The sequence below is a fragment of the Dermacentor albipictus genome, chromosome 6, assembly GCF_038994185.2.
Source record: "Dermacentor albipictus isolate Rhodes 1998 colony chromosome 6, USDA_Dalb.pri_finalv2, whole genome shotgun sequence".
Classification (NCBI taxonomy): domain Eukaryota; kingdom Metazoa; phylum Arthropoda; class Arachnida; order Ixodida; family Ixodidae; genus Dermacentor; species Dermacentor albipictus.
In genome coordinates, this window is record NC_091826.1 from 6,604,899 (window position 1) to 6,626,236 (window position 21,338).

A 21,338-nucleotide genomic window follows, 5' to 3' on the forward strand; every position below is an offset into this window, starting at 1 on the left:
TGTCTGTTTCCTTGCTTGTCAGTCACGCGTAGGTATGCCACAGCTGCGACGGCCCTTGTGGACGCGTCTGAAAATACATGAATGTCCCTGCTTTCGGCTTCAAGCGTCGAGACTGGCGCATACGTTCTTCGCACGTGAAGGTGCTGTAGTGTCTGGAGAGAGTTCTTCCACTCGTCCCATCTCTGCTTTTTCTCGTCCGAAAGCGGTGTGTCCCAGTCATAACCCTTCGTCACGAGGTCACGGAGAAGGTACTTGCCTTGAACCGTTATTGGAGCCACAAACCCTAGTGGATCGTAAAGGCTGTTGACGGTCGACAGCACTCCTCGCCGCGTATATGGCCTGTCCTGACGAGGAGCCCTGAAGACGAAGCTGTCGTCGCCTATGTCCCACAGCAGACCGAGACTTCTCTGCGTAAGCGACGCGTCTGTGCCGAAGTCGAGGTTCTTCAGTCCCTGGGCGTGGTCCTCTCGAGGAAATGCTTTCAGCACATTCTGCCTATTCGAAGCTATCTTGTGCAGCCTTATATTAGCCGTTGCAAGCATTTTCTGTGTTCTTTGCAGCAGACTAACGGCATCTTCTTCGCTCGGAAGAGACTTAAGTGCATCATCGACGTAGAAATCTCTTTCAACGAACTTCCTGGCGTCTTCGCCAAATCGGGGGGCAGCTTGTTGGGCAGTCCGTCGAAGGCCATACGTTGAAATAGCTAGCGATGGGCTGTTGCCGAAAACGTGAACCTTCATTCGGCACTCTATGATTTCTCTGGAGATATCGTTGCCCTTAAACCAGAGGAACCTCAGGTAGTTCTGATGGTCCTCGCGAACCATGAAACTGTAGAACATTTGCTGGACATCCGCTGTAACCGCAACTGGTTCTTGCCGGAAGCGTATCAAAATCCCCACAAGGTTATTCGTCAGGTCAGGGCCGGTCAGGAGAACGTTGTTCAGAGATACCCCTTCATACTGAGCGCTGGAGTCAAATACGACTCGGATTTGATCAGGCTTCTGGGGGTGGTGAACGCCGAATATGGGCAGATACCAACATTCTTCGTCCACGTGAAGTGGTGGAGCTTCCTCCGCATGACCTTTGATGAAGAGCTCGTTCATGAAGTTCACGAAACGTTCCCTTGTTTCAGGATTTTTTCGCAGGGTACGCCGTAGCGAGAGCAGATGAGACAGAGCTTGTTCTCTGTTGTTCGGAAGCCGACTTCTCGGTGTGCGAAAGGGGAGAGGGGCGACCCAATTGTTTAATTTGTCTTGGGCGAATTCACTATTCATTATCTTGAGGAATGTCTTGTCTTCCATGGAGAGAGCACGCTGGTTGTCAAATTGTGTTGTCTCGAAAAGATTCGGGGCCAGGTTGTCATTCAATGTTGCTGCCAATCGTAAATCTTTTGAGACCTTATCCGCAGAGTAGAGAATCGGCGCCTCCCTAACAAAGAAATGTCTTGGGCATGGCTCAAAAAGAGATGGTCGCCCACTGTCCAGCACATGGGTCTTGAACACGTTGACGCTGCCCGTTTTCCGCGTTCGACCAACGCAAACGTCACCGACAATGACCCATCCGAGGTCGAGCTTCTGAGCATACGGCGCGTCGTGGGGTCCGTTGATTGTCTGACGAACCTTGTGAGCTCTTAGGATGTCCCGGCCAAGAAGGAGCAGTATTCCAGCCTCCTCAAGAGGCGGAATGTGATTTGCTACTGACTTCAAGTGCGGGTAGTGCCTTGCAGCGTCAGGTGTCGGAATTTCCTCTCTGTTTTCTGGAATTGCCTTGCACTCGAGGAGAGGTGGAAGAGGAAACTTGAGTTCGCCTGACATGCTCTGCACGAAAAAACCATGAGCGACTCTTCCAACCACTTCAGTACTGCCGGAGCAAGTGCGGAGCGTGTATTGCGTAGGCGTCCCCTTCACTCCGAAATCGTTGAGGAGTTCTGGCCTAACCAACGAGCGATTACTCTGATCGTCAAGAATCGCGTACGCTCTAAGTGTCTTCTCAGGCTGAGTCTCATGGGTGACCTCTACGAGGCAGATTTTGGCACACGACCTTGTGCTGTTGTCAGCGTTTGCCACTTCAGTACGCCTAGATGTGACTCTTCTTTCTGAGTCATCTGTGGTACTGTCATCAGACCCACTAGCCCTTGACGGCTCTGAGGTTGGCGGTGCTGGGTGAAGCGCTGTGGCGTGGTCGGCGCTGTCGCATATGAGGCATATCACAACTGCCTGACATTGCCACTGCATGTGGTTCTTGGATGAGCAGCATCGTAGGCAGATCCCTTGCTTCTTTATGAAAGATTGCCGCTCTTCCAAGGTTTTCTCACGGAAGGCGCGACACCTTTCCAAAGGGTGAGGTTTCTTGTGATATGGACACCACCTTTTCAAGTCCTTCGATTCCGGTTGCTGTTCGTTAGCAGTGGCATCTCGATTAATTTTGGCGGAAGCAGGATCCACTTCTGTTTTTCTCGCTGACACAGACGATCTTTGCCGCGTGGTCTTGGTAGCATTGTCTTGCTTCCTCTGATTGAATTCAGACGGCGCATTTTGTGCACGCAAGATGAAACTCGGGTCGTTCCTCATGCTGGCCTGATCTCTAACGAATTTGCTAAAGAAAGAAAAGGGTGGAAATGCAGTGTCGTGATCTTTCTTGTATTTCGACCCCGCCGACATCCAATTTTCTTGAAGTCCAGATGGCAACTTTGAGACAATTTTGTTGACCCCTCTTGCGGTATCCAAATAGCCAAGACCGGCAAGATACGGGTCAGTTTTCGCAGCCTCGAGTTCTAGCAGGAGGTCGCCAAGTTCCTGGAGTCTGGTATTTTCCCGGTAAGATATCTTCGGGAAGTCTTCCAGCCGCTTCAGTAGTGCATCCTCAATTGCCTCAGGGCGCCCAAAGACGTCGTCGAGCCGTTTCCACACAACATTCAAGCCCGTTGAAAAGTCATCCACGTGCATCGATTTTAACCTCCGAGCCTGATTTGACGATTCAGGGCCAAGCCATTTGATGAGAAGGTCTAGCTCTTCTTGGGCAGAAAGACCTAGATCTCTGACGACACCTTTGAACGATGATTTCCAAGCGCGAAAGTTCTCAGGTCGATCATCAAACTTGGTAAGACCGCTTGAAACAAGGTCCTTGCGGCACAGGAATTTGAGGACATCGGCTAGCTCTGAGCTTGAACTGTTGTGTGTCGGGGCATTCACAAGCGGCTGCGGATCAACTCGTAAGTCCATAGGAGGACTCGTAGCTCCAGCATGCTTAAAACTTGGGTTGTTAGGGGCAGCATGGTAGTCAGGTGGACGTTCATCAGCTCGCAGACACATCGAATTATTCGCAGCTGTGTTGGCCCTCGGTGACGTGCGAGCATTGTTTACGTCGTCGCTTGAGTTGGTAACGGCCTCCTCAGTAAACGCGAGCGCAGAGTTGCGTAGGGCTTGCTGCTCATCGATATAACTCCTAGTCTGCAGCGTTCGGTCCACAGGAGGGAGCGTGCGCATGCGCTCCCCGCCATCCTGCTCCACGGCTGCCTCGAGCGCATTCGCCTGGGCGTTTGCAGCTGCCGCTTCTTTTTCATGCTGCAAAATATCCAATTCAGCCTCAATCCTTGCCCTCTCAATACGCATCGCGGCCTCTCTGCGACCAAACTCTGCTCTGGCCCGGACGGCTTCAGCTTGTGCGCGTGCTTGTACGGCGGCTAGGCTGATTGTTGACGAACCCGATCGTCGTGACCTCGAGGAAACGCTTGAGTGGGCCGATAGAGAGTGCTGCGACATTACCTCTTGTAAGCGGTCGCGTTCTCGTTCTGAAGCCTCACGTAATCTGTCGCTCACAGTCACATAACGATCTGCGTCGATTGCTTTCTGAAGTTCCAATTCCTGCTGGGTTTCAGATCTGCTCGTTTTGGCGAGGAAGGTAGAGTATCTGGCTGCGACGTGTTCGTAGTGCTCATAGCTTGCGCGAAGCTGCGTTGCGGCGTTGTTAACGTCTTCCTCTTTTGCACATGACACTTTGAAAATAGCTGTCTCCACGTTCTTCCAGGCAGCGTCTATTCTCCGGCAGTGCTCTTCGCGGCTCGTTTCATACGTTTCTTTAGCTTTCATGGAAAACGTAGTTGCTCTTTGTGGTCGAATATTTGCCGTGGAAGCTTCATGCTCAGCTGTCATAATTTGAGACGTTTCAGGCGTCAGCTTGTCCTGATCCATTTTTGCGTGCGTGCTTCACGACGTATCTCACTCAAAGCGGACGTATGCCGTGAAGCCTGATAAGCTGCGCGATGAAATTTGAAACGAGCCCACCTTGTCGATGCCCTGTGTGCCGTCAGCTGCTCAACTTGTAGGCGATGCCGTGTCCTTGCAGTAGGCGGATGTCATGGTCAAACCGGAGGTCTTGCCGTGCGACGTATTCCACTGCAGCGGACGTTGAGTTGGCGGCCGATGGCAGTCGACTTCACTTTTTTACTATGCTGGCCTCGCGGATCGCACTTGACGGGATCAAAGCGTCCGCTGTCCAGCTAGATAACGGGTCGAACGCAGTTGAACATTTAAAACAAACTTTAATTACACTGAGAAGGTCAAAAAAGCAAGTCAAAAATACACAAAACGTTCAGTTTTAGCCCCGTAAAAAAGTGGTCCGGTCTCTAGGGCTGGTGGGGCGAGTCTGCCCGTCCCGCGCTTTTCCAACTGCGGTTTCCATCCCCGTCGCCGCCCCCAGGCACGGGAAACAACAGCCGACACCCCGAAGCGTCGTCACTGGGTTTCTTTCAGGAACCGAACGGAGGGAGCGGGGTCCTTTCTCTCGCGCACAGCTTGGAGTCCGCGGGGGGCCAGTGAAAGAGAAAGCCATAAAAGTAAGGAAGGCTCGCTTCCCTCTTGAAAGAAAAGTCTGGCCGTGCATTCGCGACGCGCACAGAACATCGACCACAGGACAGCGAAACGAATTCTGGGGTTTTACGAGTCAAAATCACGATTTGATTATGAGGCACGCACAGCGCTGGACTCCTGATTAATTTTGACCACCAGGGGATGTTTACCATGCCTCGTGCTTAGCAGCGCAACACTAGGGTGTCTAGATAGGGGAGGTGTGATGACCGCGGCGCCCTTCCCATAGAGAGGGGTGATCCCCTTGCGCGTGACTGCCGCTAGGGCAATACAGAGCGCTGCGGCCCGGGGCGCCGTGTGCATTTCCGCGGAGACTGCGCAGAGAAGGCAGCGAGTCCGGCTAGACAGCGCCTGGGCGCCGGATGTTCACGGTGTGTTTTGCTGCAGATTGTTGCGTGTGCTGATTATTTATAACTGCTGTGGGCTGACGAAGATGCCTTCAACTTCAAAGAAAAAAACTCAGAGGTGGTGCTTCGTGCCATGGTGCGATTCCGGTTATAAATCTTGTTCGGAAAAAGTGTCCCTTTTCCATGCGCCGACTTGCCAAGAACTGTTTTTGAAGTGGGCGCATGCCATTCCAAGGGCCGACAAACCGCTACGTGTTTCAATACATTCCACAAAGGCCCTCCTGAAGTACTTAACCAAAAAGGTCGGCTTCAGATACCTGATGACGTCGCACCTGAGCCAAGACTGCCTTGAGCGCTCGTTTGGGATAGTACGGCAGGCAAGTGGTGCAAATGATCACCCCACCCCGGCTCAGTTCATCCTTATCATCAGGTACTTGTATATCTTTGGCTGTAAAAATAATTTTGCTGAACAGCTTCCTGTAATTTCAACATTTGCAGGTGCTTGAGCTTTTACAGTTTTGCAAAGAGCCCTAGAGGTGGAAGCGTGTCGCCAGGACTTCTGGATTCCCTTCTTTCTGCGGAAGAGGCACTCCTGGAAAATCAGAAACAAGATGATGTATTACCCATGGAGGCTGTTGAAGTGGTCGTGGACCATGTGGACTATGTTGAAAAACGAAGCGATGCTCGCTTGGTATACTACATTGCAGGGTATACGTGGCCAGGAAGCGTGTGCTCTCAACTAGCTGTGCAGCATGCAGGGATGCCTGCCTTGTGCCGAGGGACTGTGTCCCAAAAGAACTCCCAGCTGATGCCTCCAAAGAGTGGGACTTGGGTGGGCTTCTCTACCCGTCGGAGTCATTGTATCGTCTGATTCAAGCTCTTGAAAGCAGGCTAACTCATGAATTTAGCAGAACGCGTCTGCATTCTAAAGCTGCCTTCAGCATACTCAAGAAAGCGAGTACAAATGTGCCACAAATTGGTTGTGTGGAGCATTGCCTGGCACTTAGAGAATCGGTGGTCAGGTTTTTCTGCCTTACCAGAATCCACTTTCATTTGAAGAGCCTTAACCAGGAAATGGATGAGAAAAAAGCAAAAGAACGAAGCCTTGCCTGATGTGAAACAAGCAGCAGAATTGGAAGTACATTCTGCTGTATGCAATATAGTTTGCTCCTCCAGAAACATGTTGCTTTTGTTTATCTGGTTTTTGAATTGCAGTGAGAATGAAATGACTCCAGGACGTTGCACTACAAGGTATGTCATGGTTTAATGCTGATTTGGCAGGTGTAAACGAACTTAAACGCTTTCGTACGTAATAACGCGCCCACAACTAAAAAAAAAAAACGGGTGGCGAAAATGAACATTCCGGGGGATCCTAGCAGTTATCGCGTTGACCTCGGAGAAGAAAGAATACGATTGCATATAAATCGTGCAAACAGCATTCTACGATAGATAAGCTCCCCGCTGATTTAGTGGCTTTAATATGGAATTTCTAAATTGCGTGCTCGCTTTCTGCCAGCAGAAAACTCGGTTGTGTTACCCCGTATTCGAAAACCGCATGATAACCGTAGCGCAATACCATCTTTGCGATGTCTAAGGGACTGCAGTATTAGCTAAAATTTCTAAAACTCAGTCAAATGCGTTTCCACTACAGCATTCCCTCTAAACACGCAGCGGACGGCCGCGCGTGCTGACGGCGCCCCTGACAACAGCGCCGCCCCACGGCATTCACGCGAACGGGGGTCAGGTTTTCCTGGCCGGTCATCACACCAATCACACCTCCCCTATCTAGACACCATAGCAACACCACAGCCGTTACGCCACCGCGGGAGGTAGGATAGCGGAATCAAGAATACAACTTTGCTAGCGGCATTTGGTACTTTCGTGCGTGGTCTTTCCTGGCATGTATTCGTTGCTATATTTTCTTGATTAACCTATCTACGAATATTATGCAGCTTGTTTGCAGCATTAAATAGGAGCGTGATTACTCTTTAGCGCTTTATTATTTTTCAATAGTGAAGAATAAAAGCAGCTTAGTTCTAGGAATGTTTGTTGGATCTAACGTTTTGCAGAAAGTTATCAGCTTTGCAGGATAAGGAGCAAAGAACAGTAACCAAGCCTACTTGTGAATTTTAAATTTCGCGCTGCGAAGGGCATTTGCATTATAACCCTGGCGTCGTTGATACAAGAAAGTGAAAACAAACTTTCAAATTGCAATAGCACCACATACAACGACAGAAAGCGTTTTAATGAAAGTATAGTGATAATAAATGAGCTTTTCGACCTATCTGCTGGCTGTCTCGAGCGCCGCTTGCGCGACTTTGCGATTGGTCGGATTCACCGCGAACTCGTTTACCCGCCATTTTGAATGCAGCTTGAAGACCGGGGTGCAGCCGTAATGTCGCAGTCGGAAAGCGTGCCGGTTGAAAACAACGTGAAAAATGTGAGTTAAAAGCAGCGTGATACTTGCATACGTAGCAGCTTTCACTCTTCGGGCGCTATCAATGTTGCGGGACGCACTGACAGAGTTCCGGAGCGGAAGCCACACGGCCGGCGGCGCGCAGTTTACGCGATTCGTGCTAGGACTAGATCCCGTTAAAAACAATGGCAAAAGGAGCTGTGCGCGGGCAGCTTCCTTAGGCCTAGCGCGTAGTCGTCCGTCGTTGCCTCGCCGTGCTGTGCGGCGCGTTATATTACCCGAGTTTCTGTTTGATATTGGTCATTGAGTCTCCGGATTAGAAAGCGGTGTGTGGTCGTGCTCACTCATCAGTTGAGCTACCAAAGCGCTGCGGAGGTAGAAACGCGCTTCCATCAAACGCCTGTTGGCATGATGCAGGTAGTGCGACGACAGTGCGACTTCCGCGATTGTGTTCTGCGCTGTTTGCGCGTTGTCTGTCTTGTGTAGACAGTTGTTCGCGACCTAATGTTAAAGCAGCAGCACTCCGCAGTTGCTTATTGCGGAAGCATCCTTTATTATAACCGTCGCTGCTCTCACCCAGTACCGCACCGGTTCAAGAATTGTGGTGTTACCACGTGTCGCCGAAAAAAAAAAAAAGTATAAGCGCAAGTTGGGCCGCTACTGTTAAGTGCCCGATTATACGCACACGCAGCTGCAATCGAGTAATGCGCAACTTCTTGCTAAGCAGTTTTCGCGGTTTGCCGCGTGGAAAACATGTGTGCCTTGTCAGAATAAAACGACAGCGGCATCTAGGAACGCGAGTTGGCTAAAATAAATCGCTTCGAGCACGTATAGAAAGGCTGCAGACACCGTTGGTAACGGTATGCACCTTCAAACACGAGCTTAGTTTTGAGCAGCGCTGTCCTAGCACTTTAAGCCATCCAGTTCGGTAATTCGTCATCAGATCTACTCCGTGGGCGGGAATATTGACTTTTGTTTCCCGCGACCGCTTCTGTATTAGCTGTGCGCACTATGTGCGGCCGTCTTTTTATTTCCGCTGCAGGGTTTCGTTCATAAGCTGGCTGCACTCATTTTTTCCAATGTAGTAGAGTTCCAATATAGTTGTAACACGTCCATTGTTGTGTAGAAGTGTGCATCATTGTCACATACTCTGATAAACGATGTTAATCACCGTGTGGAGCAAATAGTCATATATTTAAAATCTAGCTAGACTTTCTGCTCTTCTTGTGCTAATTTTATAGCTATAGCGGTTGTGGAGACTTCCCTGGCTCAAACTGATATACAGTGTCGAATGTAAGTGATATGACTTGTGGGCTTAAAAGAGTAGATCCTACCATGCCTCGGTACTTGACCTCGGGTGGCTAGTGCACCGAGTGAGCACATTGACTGCTAGCCAGTACCAGTTATGCGACTTGCACCTTAAGTCCTAAAATGCAGCAAGTGCCAGTGCTATCGTTACAACTAAGCACCATTTCACGAAACTAAAAAGGGGGAGAAACACAGCTACACTCGGTTTCATACATAGCAGGCAACACTATGAAACGTTTCTATTACTGTTTGCATCTGCTACAAAAAAAAAAAAAGTCCATCATCTACGAAAGAAAGATATAGGCATGTGTCATGAATTAAGTGTCATACTTATGTCAAAAAATATGTGTTGATTACATGGTGATGAAGGACTGGTCGTGTTCACCACCAAACGATCAGTGACCTGTTGGTGCAACCAGTCACCTCAGCACATCACGTGCATTCACAACCGAAACATAGCGCACCACATACTGGAAATATAAAAGTGCACAAGTTATATGAAATTTTACCTGAATTCGCATCTGTAAGTAATAACTCTCACTTGAGTGAACTTCAAGGGACCCAAGAAAATAGTTCACTAAACTGAATATTCACTAGAATATGGAACAGCAGACATAGTCAAAAGTGTGAAATGCAATTTATGGAGTTATGTATCAATATACACGAACAGTTATGTTGCTGCCTGTCTCATTTTGAAAAAAATTAAATTATTTGCTCTGGTGCTCTTAAAGTGCAAAGAGGAACAAAGCTGTCCAGAGAATCTATGTTTCTGTGCACTTCCTCTGGTACAGCCGCTTGCCGAGACATGGTCTCACAACTTTCCACGACATCCTACAGCCTCGGCTAGAATTACAGCATTTGAATATGCCTCTGCTATTGCACATTCCCTGTTGCACTCTTCTTCTTCTGGACGAACACTGGAAACAAATTCCAGACCTGATAGTTCAGGACAGGTAACCAGCTCACTTGCACTGCGCATGGCCACCATGGGAGGGGTGATTTAGGGGCGGCGGGCATTGGCTACACCAGTGCTGCAGAGCGCAAAACTTCGTTGAACTGATTTCAGAAATGAGCCTGGGTCCATTGATCAAGTTTGCTAAACTGAAATATTTGCTATTCAGAAATTTGTTTAACTGAAATACTTTTGCATTGAAGGCATAGGAAAACTTCCGTGCATTTTCTAAAAGTTTGGTATCCTGAAATATTCGTTAAACCGATGTTCATACTACTGAGAGTTTGCTGTATATAAAGCAGTTTATTTTTTAGAATGCGTTGCAGATAAAAGCAACTGCATTGCAAAACATAGGCTACTGAACTACTTTTGTAGCTTTTGTAGCATTGCCTTCTAGGTATGAAATGGTGTGTAGTTGCATTTTCATCAGTTCACGTGAAAAGAATATTGCTAGCCAACAACGGAGGTTGCTGTGATAAAGAATTGAGAGAATTAATGCAGTGAATAATTTTAACAGGGCTTCATCTTACTTCAAACTGAAACCAAGGAATATAAATAGAGAATTACAAGTAACAGTTCTCCAGTACTGTCTTGATTCTTGGCTGTCAGCATTCGCTGTTTTCTAAGGCCATTTTATTGAGTTTCTTTATGATGCCACTGCTAGGCACTCTGGGCAAAGCTGCCTTAATAATAATAATAATAAAAAAAAGGTTATTTTCGATTTGCCAACACGGCATGTCGGCATGGAGAGGTACATAGACTCACTAGCAGAACACTTCTTGAAACATTCAGGCTGCATCAGAAGAGAAGACCCCTCCGGAGGACAAACAGGAGGATGGAAACTCTGCTGCTGAGGAGAGCAGTGATGATGAGGAGCCTAAGCGTAAGTGCTTTCATCAGTCTCATTCGGGGTGCCTTTTGAGTGCATGCTATGTAGAGGTGCAACAGATGCAAAATTTAGCACCACGGCAATGCAGTAACTTGAGTTGCAAATTTAGTAGAAAAGTGTTCTTCACTGCAGCTGTGAGCTATTATTGTAGTATTCTTGACAAGTTTGGCAGCAATTTTGTGCCTGTATGTCACAGGCAGATTTAATTAGAGAGTCACTAATGATACATGCATTCTGCCAATTTCGTAGATTAGACTCGAGAAATGTTAAATGAGACCTTCTTGCCATAATTTAAGAGGATTGGCAAGTCAGAAATGACACAACGATGAAAACCAGATGTCACATTGGATCTCCTGTGCAAACTCGTGATGTATTTAATTGTGCCCGAGTTAGTTATTGCTTCTAAGGGAAAAGAAATAGACAGTTGTGAAAAAGTACCCAGGCAGAAGAGCATACACAATTAATGTGACCAACAACCAAAGGAATGAGTTAGTCACTGTCACCATACCAGCCAGAAACGGCAGAGGAAGTGGCCATCGTCCTCGGCATTGCCACATGCAAGGACACAGCCATTGTAAGCGGGGGAGGAAAGAGAAAAGAAGAAGGCAGGGAGGTTAACCAGAATAACGTCCGGTTGGCTACCCTACACCGGGGGAATGGGAAAGGGGAAAGCAAAGATCACAGGGGGAGAGAGGAGGGAAGGAAATTGCGGCAAGTTCGCTGACGCGTGTGGTTTGACAGAAATTGCATTAATAGTCACAGGTGGTCGCACAAACCTGTCGTCCTTAAGAAACACAAAAGCGCCTTCACCGCTTTATGGGCCGACGGGCGATGGGGGCGATGGGGGCGGTGTACCAGCAGCACCTGCACAAAAAGCGGCTGATTGTCCAGATTTTGAAAGCTTTGGCAAGTTCTTGTCTCTCTAGGGCATATCTTGGACAGTGGCACAGCAGGTGGTCGATGTTTTCTTCGGTGCCACAGACCTCGCATGCTGCACTGTCAGTCACTCCAATTAATGTAGAGTATGCCTTTGTGAAGGCAACTCCTAGCCAAAGGCGACAGAGAAGCGTAGCTTCACGTCGAGAAAGTCCGGGTGGAAGTCGGAGCTGCAGGGAGGGGTTTAGGCGATGTAGTTGTGTCAGGTGTCAGTTCCACTCGGTCACTGTGAGGCTACGTGCCAGGTGTCGAAGCTGCCTTGCAGCGTCAGTCCTCGAAAGCGGAATCGGAACGCTGTGCTCTTCTTGATGAGCTGTGCGAGCAGCGTTACCGGCGGAATCATTGCCACTGATTCCATAGTGGCCAGGTACCCACTGAAAAATGACTTCGTGACCTTTTTGTTGGACATCATGGTGAAGTTTCACGACTTCGTATGTCAATTGGTCATGACATCCGTGTCGGAGAACTGACTGCGTGTACTGTAATGCCGGTTTTGAATCACAGAACACAGCCCATTTTCTGGGTCTTTCCGAATCAATGAATTTCAGTGCTTGACGCAGGGCCGTTAGTTCTGCCGCCGTTGAGGTCGTGACATGCGATGTCTTGAACCGCAGTGTCATTCTTCGCGTTGGTATAACCACGGCACCACCAGAACTGCACGACGTAGTCGATCCATCGGTATAGATGTGCATGTGGTTGCTGTACTTTTCATGCAGAAGAAGTAAGCTCAGCTGTTTTAGAGCAGGGGCTGGTAGATCTGTCTTCTTCTGTAGTCCTGGAATCATTATCTCAACTTGTGGACGGCTCAAACACCACGGAGGAAACGCTGGCTTGGCCGCAGGTGCGTACCCTGAAGTAAACGACGCACGATGTGCACTGACAATACCGCTAAATGTCGAGCAGGGCCTTGCAGCAGTGAGGCTCGCCTAGTGGTGGGAAGGGGTCCTAGCATAATGCCTGAGATGCATACGCATTGTCTCAACGGTTATGTGCGTCGTGATCGGGTAATCCTGCGCTAGGGCAATGGTTTCAGCCGTTGATGCACTGCGTGGTAAGCCAAGACATATCTTAAGGGCTTGGGCTTGAATACTCTGAATCGTACGCAGGTTAGTCTTGCAGGTGCTGGATATTGCAGGCAGGCTGTATCGCAGGAATCCAACGAACAACGCCATGTACAACTGTAACATAACGTGTCCATTGTAAGGAGCGGCTCACAAACCGTGTGTAGAAACCTACAAAAAGGCCGGATTTCTGCCACAGAAGTATAGATTCTAAAAGAAATAAGACAACTCCCCCAAAACCTACGTTGCATGGACTCCGGGCAATGAACACCTGGCAGGAAGCGAAGCAGCACATGCTGCCTGCGGCCTGAGAGCTTGCCAGCCGGGACTTCCTGCTTCACGGGCCCTGGAAAGCAACTGGGGCGGAAGACATTCCAGTCAATTACCCCATAGTATTGCAGCACTACCGACTAGAAAGAAGGCATTATTCACTACCACATCAAAAAGTAAGCAAGGAAGTAGCCACCACTCTCCAAAGACTACAAACGAATAAGTATGACCATGGAATTATGCTCTGGGTGCGCCTCATGAAATTATCATACCAATGCCGATTTTGTGATTTACTGGACACCCTCCAACACATGGTGTTAGTATGCCCACACTGTGAGAAAAACAGTTCAGATGAAGCGTCAGAACTGCTACAAGCCATCCAAGAAACGTGGAAGGAAACGTTAACGGCACAGAGCCTGGAAGATAGCAAAGTCTGGTGGACAAGGCCCGTGCTGCGGCATTAGCCAATGGCTTTCTGGACTGGGAGGGCCGTCCACCTAGGGCAAAGAAACGACACTTTCTTACTGGTTCGCACAAGCAACGTTTATTCCTCCTTCTTTGACAGTTTCGGCAGAGCCTTTCCTATGCTTTGCTCCACTCACACCTCACGTGCACCGGTGGCTGCGTGAACTGCGTTGACTTTGCTTATTTAACAAAGGCAACTGCCATAGGTGCTAGCAATGCAATCTCATCTTGGTTTTGCGATGGTAAAAAAACCAAGTAGTAAACATACCCTCATGTTCTGTTCAGTCGGTTTCATAGCAGAAAATGGACAACATTCTATGCTTTGCTGCTGGTTTTAGCGCAGTGCATGCGTTCATTACTAGTGTTCCGCTGAGCAGCTGTTTGCAAATTAACATACACCTGTCTGAGCAGAGGGGACGGTGAACGATCTGCTAAAGCTATCTATTTCTAAGCAAGGTTTCATCTAGGGCTTTTTTACTTTTTGTGCAGAGAAAATGGCCAGATATCCAAAAATAGGGATTGTGACATACAGTCGAACTCACCTATAATGCTACCAGTTTTAACAATATATCGGTTATAACAATGAGAAGCTGCTGCACCATCAACTTTTGTATGTTTTCCATGGTGAAATAACCCGCTTACTAGAAAGCCCCGATGCTGCATTATCGGTTATAACAATGAAGTCTGGCTGCTGGGTGTCCAAGCCGAAATGTAGTAAGATGCAAAATCCTTGAAAAGAAAAAAAGAAAATCAGAAATTCGAGCCACCTGCACGATGGGCCGCTGCTCCAACAGCCGCCGCGCGCTCATTTTCCAGCCATCTCCGCGCGGCTCTCGCCCTTCGCCCTTCCACCCCTCCAAACATGAATGGGCTGCGCCCATAGCTCTGTGCTGCCCCTCCCGCCTAAACACAAATGGACCGGGCCAACTGCACCGCTAGCAGATTGCTCGTATGTTGCGTATGTTGCTCGCCGGCTCATCATTCAGTGCAGTTGTGCAAACAGCTTAATCACTTGTGTTCGTCTTTGTTGGTTGCATCGAAATTGTTGTGGCGGGTGGCAGAGTGACGGAGACGATCCAAGAGCACGTACCGCACTGTTTTATTTCAGCGACAGCGAACTAGATGTATAGGCTGCTTGCCTATGACGTAACATAAAACGAACGAATCATGTTTGACACGTGTGGCACAGCACTTCATATCACTTCTCCCTTTCTTTTAAAACTGCAGTCTTTGCATGGGTCTTCGTTGTCGGGTAGACCTCCGTAAGACCGGCGGACTTGGGGGAGAGAGAGCCTGTTCGGCTGGGACGGACGTTGGAGGTGTTGAAGGAACAGGCGCAGTGCCACTTGCTTCTGGAGTGGCCAGGCTGCACCGGGCTTCTGGCGTTGACGTGGGCCGATTCTTGTTGTCCGGGCTGGGTTGAAGCGAGTCGGACGCCTCCGCTTTTGGGGTCACGGGTGACACAGGCACGCGACGGAAAATTTGGTCGAAGTGACGTCTGGCTAGGCCATCTGGAGTGTCGACCGTTACAAGGCGTGAACCCTCTATGCTCTTGACGATGCCTGGACGCCAATGCTCCCCTTGGCCAAAGTTGCGCACCCACACCTGGTCGCCGGACTGGAATCTGGGAGGCTGCGAGTAACTTTGAGGTAGAGAAGGGACGCAAGTATCCAAGCGCAAACGAATTTGGTAGTTCAGCAGCATCTCTGAAGGAGACTTGCCGCACGGCAGTGGGGTACGTCGATAGCCTAGGAGCACTCGCGCTAGTTTTATTTCGAGATCGTTCACCATCGAGTGCTTAAGAAGGCCATCCTTTATTGTGCGGACCGCACGCTCTGCGAGACCATCAGATTGTGGGTGGTACGGCGCACTACGTAGATGATGCTAATCCATTGGGCTTTGCTCGCGTGGGTTCGAGTCCCACCCTCGTCGCCACTGTTGTGGCGGGTGGCAGAGTGACGGAGACGATCCAAGGGCACGTACCGCACTGTTTTATTTCAGCGACAGCGAAGATATATAGGCTGCTTGCCTATGACGTAACATAAAAAGAACGAGTCATGTTTGACACATGTGGCACAGCACTTCATATCAGAAATCGTTCCTGGCCACACGGTTTCTCAGCCTTACTTGTCTTGCCGCCGAAACGGGAGATGGCTGATCCACCCGCTGATCATCGGCAATGCATGATGTTGCCAGTGAAAATAAAGCGCACGACTATAGATTTGGAAACTAAGTGCTTCTGATGAGACGGTCATTGCGAATGTGCTTGCATCAGATAGCGGTGGCAACAATGACATGGTAGGGCAGGCTGCCTCAGCGTAGTCCTCACAGGAAACCTGGCAGATGATTCAGTTCCTACGGGGTTTTGTTTTCGCGAGGAACCTTCCACTGCACTATGCGGAGCACTTTGCGGAGCCTGATGGACATGGGCCTTTCTCGTGCAAGCCAGTGACAAGTATGTGGCAAGGTGCTTGTGGCTATCTCTCCTCAGCGTTTCTTCTAGATGTCTCAAGCTGACAGGCTGCCGCGGCAGCCTTCTCGTAATTTTTAAAAGGCCCCTTTTGGGGCCACCAAAGCAATGCCTCGGCGGTGCTCGCATCTTGCTTGCCACCCGTGACCTCTTTGCAGTTGTTATAGCAGTGCCATTCCTTAATGCCGACAGCCGCGACTTGTTTCACGTGATCGGAGCGCCCAGGAAGCAGTTAAATGAGTGAATGCAATCAGCAGCCGGATGGAGGAAGGTGGTGGGGAGGGGCACTGGCCTTCCTGCCATTATAGTTTTCTCACATCAGCAATTCCAACCCCATATTGATTATTTCATGCAACCCGGTTATAGCAATTATCAATTATAACAATGAACTTTTCGTGTCACTTGAATATTGTTATAAGTCGGTTCGACTGTATTTGGTTCACGGTTTGGATGTGGAAGTTAAATAGCAAGTTTGTCTTTTGTCTTCTCTGCTAAAATTGCCCTTTTTATCCAGACAGTGCTGCTTGTCAGTGTCTGCGGCTCCAAGTTGGTGGGAGCTTGTGTATGCTACGTCTAAAGGTAAATAAATAAATAATGGTTCATAAAGTGAATATGTATCCACTGAGAAACGCTACGGACATTTCCTACGATAGCTCTCTGGGTGTATCCACAGTGCCCTCTGGACTTGGAGGGCTGTAAAAGCAACACAGAGGTAGCTGCGTATGCCTCGTGTGCAACTGTTCAGAGAGTAGGTGCTCTCTTTCCCGATGGAAAGATCTATAGTTCTGTATACAGGAAGAGAGTGGTGGTGATTGGAGAGCAGACGGGGATAGCCAATATTCTAATTGACATTAAGAGAAAAAAGTGGAGCTAGACAGGCCATGTAATGGATAGGATAGATAACTGGTGGACAATTAAAGTTATAGAATGGGGGCCAAGAGAAGGAAGGCGCAGTCGAGAACGGCAGAAAAGTAGGTGGGGTGACGAAATTGGGAAATTTGCAGGTGCAAGCTGGAATCAGTTGGCACAGGACAGGGGTACCATAAAAACCGGACTATAAATCGGGCCGGAATATAGGTCAACCCTCAACGAACCAATTCTAAAAATGAAAAAAAAAAATCTTTTTCAGTGGCAAAAGTACCGAAAGACGCCCTTACCTTGAAACAAATGCGACTCAGCCAGTTGCACAGTGGTGACAACTTGTATTTAAATGCTGCTTGCATGTGCACCTGTCCAAGTTTTTAACAGTATTGCGCGACCATCGACTAGCGTGCTTGTCAGCACCTTATTAACGGTGCTGAGCGGCGAAACAAACGAGATACGCGCATGCGTATACATGCGCTTACTTTCGCAATTTCGCCACTCCGTGCCGGGATGATAAGGTGCTGACAAACTTGCAGGTCAATGGTTGTGCCATACTGTTACAAATTGGCCGGGTGTACAGTACACAGAAGGGCACGATGTGCGCAAGCATTCGTGCAAGATTCGGATGACTCCAAATTAGAGTCGCCTGAACTAGAGTCGGGTGACAAGTGCTTCTCGCTGCCCATGTCCCATAGAGCATCGTCCTCTGTGCCATCCAGCTCAAAGCCCTTCCTCTTGAATCGTTGCACCCACGATGGCGAGCCCTTGAATTGCGCCCTCGTCAGTTGAGAGGCGTGCACAATCTCCGCCGCTTTCAAACAGATGTATTCAGTAGTCACAGGCAGTGATCTTAACCGCAGCTCCCGGATGAATTTCGCAACCTTGTCTTCCAGTTCTGGGTACGCTGCGGTCGTTTTCTTTTGGTTGCTGCAAGTTGCGATACGCTGCTTCTCCCTCCGCAAGTACCGAATGCTCTCTTCGGTTACTCCAAATTCGTGCTGTGCCTCCAGGTTGCCGTGGGCTTCCACATACTTGATCACCTTTTTCTTGAAGATGACAGTGAATTGCCGTCGGCTTCCACTAATTTTGAAACAAAATGTGAAAAAGCAGCCTTTAAGAAACATAACTTTGTGATAATGGAAACACAAATTGGCGGTGCCACAATGTCGCCGCGCTGCTGCTGATGGCGATGGCGGCTGTTTACTTCATCTGCCCAGTGTTGCAAGACTTCCGTAGTTTTTCCACCAATGTCCGGTATATAAGACGAGGGTCGACTTTTCGCAATGGTTTCTTGAAAAAAAGTTCGACCTATATTTCGTTTTTTACGGTAATTGGAGATCGTTGGGAGAGGCCTTCGTCCTGCAGTGGACATAAAATAAGCTGATGATGATGATGCACATACACACACGCACATGGGAGGCGGCACGAAGGGGTAGCTGCCGTTGCTATGGTTTATTTAGGCTAGCCAGCCATGGTGCAGTGGGATCTCGGGAGCAGTCGATACTGTGGTCACGCAAGTCAAGCGCCTCAGCGTGTTCTGTTCTCGCTCTGCATACATGTGAGCTGTCTTCTTCACCGACTCTCGAGGCAATAGTTCTGCCACTACAAGGCCCTCATCCTAGTGCAAAGTGCGATTGAGATATGTGCAAAAGGTGTGTGTATGGAAAGAAGAGACTGCAAGTCTATATACATGAATGGCAAGTCATTACGTCCGTTAAGGCGTGCAGGTAAAGTCCGTGTCGGGGCGAAGGGCACAAATAGCTCTCTGGTGGTCGTGGCTGAGGGTGTCTGGACGCAAAGTGCATTGTCTTGTGCGTTGAATACGTTATTGTAGAGGTCGCCACAGTTCAGCCCTATTTGTTAGGCTGCCACCAGAGTGTGGCGCCCCCTGTGACCTGTGTGTATCTGTCTCTATATATGTTCGGGCCCAATAAAGGAGGGTCATTCCCTTTTCGTCTAAGCAAGTGTCGGTACGTGTCGGTCCGTCCCTGCGTGCCCGTGCCCCGCGGCACTAACCACGCGACAGTTATGTTGTGTTTTCAACACCTGTGTGTCCAGTGTGGTTCAACTCGGGAAGCAGAGTTGAGGTGTATTGGCCGGTTCTTGGTACATGTCGAGAGTTCAGGCTTTTGAGGGTAGCATCGCAGAAGGCAGTGTCATCGAACGATGGGCAACGGTAGCAGTGGCAGAGAACTGCGAGTGTCGCTGTGCATTATTGCCTTTACTGGTTCACGCTGCATCACCATTTCAGGCACGGGTACATTGTGCGGGGCGGCATATTGGGACAACCAGCAAGACCTTTGTATTGAGATGGGGTGGTCAGTCTGGCCACTGCTTGTTTGGTGTGTAATTTACCAGGGTTTTCGTCAGTCGTATGGAAAGCAGATGCTGTTGTCATTGGTAGTATCGGGTTCCCGCAATCCGAGAGAGATGTGCCAGGCAGCACTGTCAGCAAAGGTTGTGAGTGAGGCGGAGCAACAGTGATGCTATGGTGGGAAATCATGACCTGCCGCAGTTTCTCGTAGATGCCCGGGCCTGATAGAAGTTGGAGCTTCAGAAGAATGTCTAGCAGCTCGTGACTTGTATGGAAATAGCGTAAGTGTTGGTTATTCACGTTATCATGGAAGTGATTCTCGAGCTGAGGAAACCAGATGGCAGAGCTGCTTCTGCGAAATTTCTGTAGTCCATGCGTCCACAGAAGGTGCGAGCCCAGATCATCGGAAGGCTCGCCTGCTGCTGCTTGTGGCGAAATCTTGAATCCTGATACCATCAGGATTGCGGTCGTCGCTGAATGCATCGCCTAGGCTGTGCTTGTGGTGTCGCCGTGCCTGTGAGAGTGAAATTTGCACCTAGTGGAGCAGGTGGGAGAGCCTCTGAATCGGTGATGAGTGAGGTGCCCTCAAATGGAAAGCAAATAGCTTGTGGGAGTGTCCTAGGAAGGAGAGCGGTGGGCCATAATGTAGCCGAAAGCATTTGCGTTTCGCCCAGTGAATTCCTTAGAAAGAGTCATCGCACAGCTGCCTTTGAAATGGAGAAAAGGCTTGCGGACTGAGTAGAGGTTTGATGCTTGGGCCAGCGTGTGCTGACGATTGGCACAGGTGGACGCAGGCGATGTGGGACGAGAAAACTCGGAATAAAGCCATGGTTAAAATGGCACAGAGCTGCTGTGACTGAGCGCTCGAGGTGGTGTAGTGAGCAAGGACGGCTGCGTGACAGCCCTCGAAGAAGTCTGTTCCAGGGGGTGGCTCTCGAAGCCTGGAAGGCAGCCGGAGCCTGGGGCGTTGTTGATATGGAAGTGGCTGTCCAGCTGGATGAACTAGATGTCCAGCATGTCGATCTAGAATTCTTGGACACCCTGCAACTGTGGGATGTGAGCCACGTCACTCTCGCTTTAGCAGTATCTGTGCATTGGCACTGGCATGTCTAGCTCGCTTTGTCTGGTGTCACCAATTTGTGGGAGGCGGCGTGAAAAGGTAGCAGCCGTGGCCATGGCTTATCTAGGGTGGCGAGCCATGGTGCCGCTGTATCTGGGCCAATACCGCAGCCATGTGCCAATACCGCGGCCGCCCAGGTCGAGCGCCCCAGTATGTTGTATTATGCTCTACATGCACGTAAGCCGTATTCTTCACCGGCTCTGGAGGTGCTAGTCGTGCCGCTTCACACACTATTGGAGGCGAGGACTTACGGAGTCGCCATCTGTCGGAAGCGCCTCCCTTGCATAGTATCGGGGATCATGCGGCGCGCTGCTCATAGGTTTCGCTTACGGCGTTTCATAAAAACACCACGCGGCAGCCCTCCTAAACATTTGTGTAAGTACTCTCAAAACGAGGGAAGTTTTTGACTGTCGATATAATAATGGGCGAACTCAAAGCACAGAATCGTTTACAGACATAGCTATCTCTTTACCGATTCATACAGTGAACGCCACTGCGTGCGGTCGCCGTGATGGAGTCTCCTGAACCGGCTTCTTGCGTGAAAGGTAGGCAAACGCAGAGAGTAAACTATAGGTGAAATATGGTCTTATAGTGGGCTGTCTGTATAACCAAATAAGGCTTAACAGAATGAAGCTTCAATGCAGCGATCGCACGGGTTCGCAGCGACCGACTGCGCATCTGCATGCATGTCCGCACACAATGTTTTGCTTTCGCTGTGAGCACGTTTTCGCAACGTGGTGGGAGCTTTAGGCTGCAGCATATGAGCATATTACAGTACACTAGCAACCATTGTTGCGAGGACACTACCAGAACTGTTGAAAAATAATTTCATTATAGACTTTGACACCTACGGCGACTGTGATGTGCCGTCGCGACGATTCAATATTTTTTTGTATTCTAAAATCTTGGACATTTCAGTATTATTTCTCAAGTCGCACTGTATGTTTATCGGTCTTCTCAGCATGTGCTGTCCCTCTGCTTCCTTTTCGTAATCCATTGCGTTAATTCATAACACAAACATGACCACATGCCATGCCTTTTTTTAATGTGCGTCTTACCGC

General features: G+C 49.2%; 1 protein-coding gene across 1 annotated transcript in view; it reads left to right on the top strand.

Annotated features, from left to right (window-relative positions):
* Window positions 1–7,008: 7,008 nt before the first annotated feature.
* LOC135901420 (protein DEK-like) overlaps window positions 7,009–21,338 on the top strand; it is a 133,206-nt gene continuing 118,876 nt past the window's right edge. Inside the window, exons 1-3 of the mRNA XM_070539836.1 lie at window positions 7,009–7,041; window positions 7,584–7,652; window positions 10,681–10,771. Of these exons, the coding sequence (XP_070395937.1) occupies window positions 7,608–7,652; window positions 10,681–10,771 (136 nt within the window). The 5' untranslated portion in view covers window positions 7,009–7,041; window positions 7,584–7,607. The remainder of the gene's footprint in view (window positions 7,042–7,583; window positions 7,653–10,680; window positions 10,772–21,338) is intronic.